The sequence below is a fragment of the Lactuca sativa genome, chromosome 5 (genome assembly GCF_002870075.4).
Source record: "Lactuca sativa cultivar Salinas chromosome 5, Lsat_Salinas_v11, whole genome shotgun sequence".
In the NCBI taxonomy this organism is placed as follows: domain Eukaryota; kingdom Viridiplantae; phylum Streptophyta; class Magnoliopsida; order Asterales; family Asteraceae; genus Lactuca; species Lactuca sativa.
In genome coordinates, this window is record NC_056627.2 from 171,010,556 (window position 1) to 171,014,266 (window position 3,711).

Here is a 3,711-nt window from a genome sequence, read left to right on the forward strand (position 1 = left end):
CTTTTTTACGTTTGTTGTGAAGATTTATATATCATAATTAGAGTAAATTACAAAATGGCCCCTATGACTATATCAGAAATTAAAAGTCCAGTCCAAAATTTCATATTGTCACAAAGTCGTCCATGAATTTGAATTTCGTTGCAGATAAGGTCCTTAACAAACAAAACTACAAAACTTAAGGAGATCATATATGCAACAAAAAGTGCAATTAAAGTCAAGGACGATATTGAGACAATTGCAAAACATGAAATAGATTTGCAAATTTGAGTAAAATAAGAAGAAAATTTGCAATGTTATCTTGTCTTTTATATTCTCGGAGTTACATATATTAGCAAAATTAACAATCATTCTGAAGGGAAAAAACATTTTGCATGCCATTGGTTTATGATTAAATTATTCTTTAAAGCCTTTAGTCGCCTTTAAAGAAAAACGTACGTAAGCATGAAGGTAAAAATTATTTAAATACATATTTTCGAAGATACTTGCCTAATTTATAGTGTTCAACCAATTTTTTCATCAACAGAAATCCACTATAAAAATATAATGGCTACTGTTAGTAAACAAATGACAAAGTTTAACATTATGATGTATAATTATATTAACTTCTATCCAAACTAGAAGCAAATGAGAAATAATATAACGATATATATTTACAATGGTTGATCCATAAGCTAAGTTAGCAACTAGAACTGAAGAAAAGTTTCAAATAATTTGAGTATACATTAAGATAGATTTAAACCACGTAACTTTATTCGACTAAAGTCGAAAAAGGAACTAGTGCAAAGATCGAGAACTCTATAATTTTTATTCTTGTAATTATACTTTGATCATAACATATGATTCTTCTCTCCTTACCAATTATAAGATCCACTCTGTCTAAACTCCATATGTTCATCACCACCATCGTTAGCTGTGGTACTTCCACCATCCTCCACCGTCATCGTGAAATACTGTTGGCTTTGTGGTTGCCGGAACTGCACGTTATAGCCATCATTAGGACGCAGCGCAACCCCCGGGCTACTTGATCGAATCCCATCAGTGAAACTATATGTATTATTGTTGTAAGTGTTCAACAACTGATGAGAAGAAGTAACGGATGACTCGTTTGATAGATATGGAGTGGAAGTTACATCGCCGCCGGTGTTGCCGCCACCAGTGAAGCGTTGGACCATGGCACGAAAGTTGGTGGCGTCGGTGTTGAGTAAGGTGGTTGGAGTTCTTCTTGAAGCTCTTGATCGTCTTCGACTATTTGTAGGTCGTGTTACCTTGCTGAGCTGATTAGAGACACCGGTGTTGTTGTTGCTGGTGGTGGTGGTGGTGTTGGTGACCACCGTCGCATCAGTGGCGGCGTCACCGGACCAGCTTTGTACTGTTGTGGGTTGGTTGTTTTCGTAGAATTGAAGCCATTGATTGTTGGAACTTGACATGGTTCCGCTCATATCATCAAAGGAAAGCGAAGAAAGAGAGAGGGAGTATAAAAAAGGATTGAAATTGTGGATATGATTTCGATGATTTGAAAAGAATATAATGAGTTGGATATTTGGTCGTTGGTCAAATTATGGACTTTTCCTACTAAGGGGAGGTCGTGCCACGTGGGGTTCGATGTCGAAAGTGGAGTAGACTTTGGGATGTTAGAGCGGGAAGTTCATTTACACCCAAGAGGGGTTCTTGGAAACAACCATCTAAATGCATAATTGTTGACTTGTTCGTACCTCGTTATATGTTTATACTTTCCCCAACTAATCTAACATCTTGTTTTGGAGTTCATTTTAGGAGTTGAAGGGTAAAAACTATCAAGAAAAATATGTTTATCTGTTTCTTTTATTAAGGATAGAAAGCGAAGGTATAGAAATGGAGCAGAGTATGGTGGAATGAAAGAAAGTTAGGCCTGACAATCATATCGTGTTTGGGTTGCCGTGTTGCGGGTTGGTGGGTTGGTGGATCAAAATATGTCAACCCTAACACGACTCATTTAAATATACATGTCATGGGTTGACGGGTTTAAAACATAAACCCATATATAACCCGTCAACCCATTTATTTATACAGGTTCATATGTTGGCGGGTTCATGGATCAGATTTGGATTCGTGGGTTAGATTTCATAAATAAAATTAATAATTAAACATGAATAATTATTGATGGTTGATGCAAACATACAGTAACATTGATATAAAAGATACACTGATACAAAATTTAATGTTCAAAATTTCTGGGTTGTTATCACTTTTTGATTAAAAACCAACGTTACACATCAATTTCCTGTTCAAAATTTAAGTTTTCTTAGTCATGTGTTTGTGTTATCAGCCTACCAGGTCATCGACAATCTCACTTCTCACAATCCTATTATAATCACTCATACACACTTCTCCTACAAATTAAAAACCAAATCTGTAAGAAACTAAGGAACTGCATCTTGTAATCGGAAAACTACACCAAAATAACAACTTAAGAAACATACGAGAAGATTGTATTGGCGACTCACGTTAAGGGCTTCAATGCTTCAACCTTCACGCGTCAACATCGTTTGTGATTTCGATGCACGATTTGATTTCGATACCTGATTTCGATCACAAAGTACCAGAGGGGAGAGTGGGACTATGGGAGACCGGAAGATGGAGATACACTCATATGCGACTTGATTTTTAGATTATTATTTAGCGCAAATGGGCAAAATGGTTACAGACTTATCCTTACATGTTACGACTTACGACATTAGGTCATTCACCACGAGTCAAAATGTCAAAAGAGTTAAATGGTCTATGAATGAATAGTATATATTATATAATACTTATTAAATATTAATACTTGATACATAAATTCATTTATAAATAAAATAATTTTTTTATTGAATATATAAACGGGTTGACGGTCAACCTGTTAATTTTTTGAGAAACTCATATATGACCCGTTTAATAAACGGGTTGGTGGGTTGACGGGTTAACGGATTGGCGGGTTGAAAAACTCAACTCAAACCCATTTATTTCGTGTCGTGTCGAGAATTGTCAGAGCTAAAGAAATTTAAGAAAACATCAAATGTGTTTTACAAATATTTGTTTTTACAAAGATTTTGTTTAATTAAAAGATGGTTGGGGAATGAGTAAAAAAGGATCAAATCCATCCCTCTAATTTTAACAATAAAGGTTGTGCTATAAATATTCCCTTTAATCATATTTACCCCCAAAAAATAAATCACATCAACTTTTTGATTTGACATCTTTTTTTTTCTTTTTTTTCTTTTGTTTTTTTTCCTATTTTGTTTTTGGTATTATTAATTCTTTTTAAATTTATATTATTATTATTATTATTATTATTATTATTATTATTATTATAAATTTCACATAAAATTTTAACATTCAGAAGACATTATAAATTCGAAAGACTATATAAAATCGGTTTTTAAATATTTTTTATATTTTAATATAAATACTATTACTGTTATTATTATTATAAATTTCAAACAATATTTTATAAACCGGGCATTATAAATTCGAACGGCTATATAAAATCGGAAACATTGTATAGTGCTCGACTAAATGTTTTCAATTCGCATAACGCACCACACAATTGTAATATTGTACCAATTAATATCTGTAATTAATAAGGACAAACTTTGCTTTGGTTCCGATTTTATATAGTCGTTCGAATTTATAATGTCTGATTTATAAAATATTGTTCGAAATTTATAATAATAATAAGAATAATAATACGAA

The 3,711-nt window shown here is 32.8% G+C and overlaps 1 protein-coding gene across 1 annotated transcript; it reads right to left on the reverse strand.

Moving 5' to 3' along the window:
* Nucleotides 1-557: 557 nt before the first annotated feature.
* Nucleotides 558-1,496, reverse strand: LOC111885463 (VQ motif-containing protein 22). The gene has a single exon (XM_023881721.3). The coding sequence runs from the start codon at nt 1,437-1,439 to the stop codon at nt 852-854; it is 588 nt and encodes a 195-aa protein (XP_023737489.1). The 5' UTR covers nt 1,440-1,496; the 3' UTR covers nt 558-851.
* Between the last annotated feature and the right edge of the window lie 2,215 nt (nt 1,497-3,711).

Coding starts and splice junctions, on each gene's coding strand:
- LOC111885463 (XM_023881721.3), bottom strand. CDS start 1,439: ATGAGCGGAACCATGTCAAGTTCCAACAATCAATGGCTTCAATTCTAC.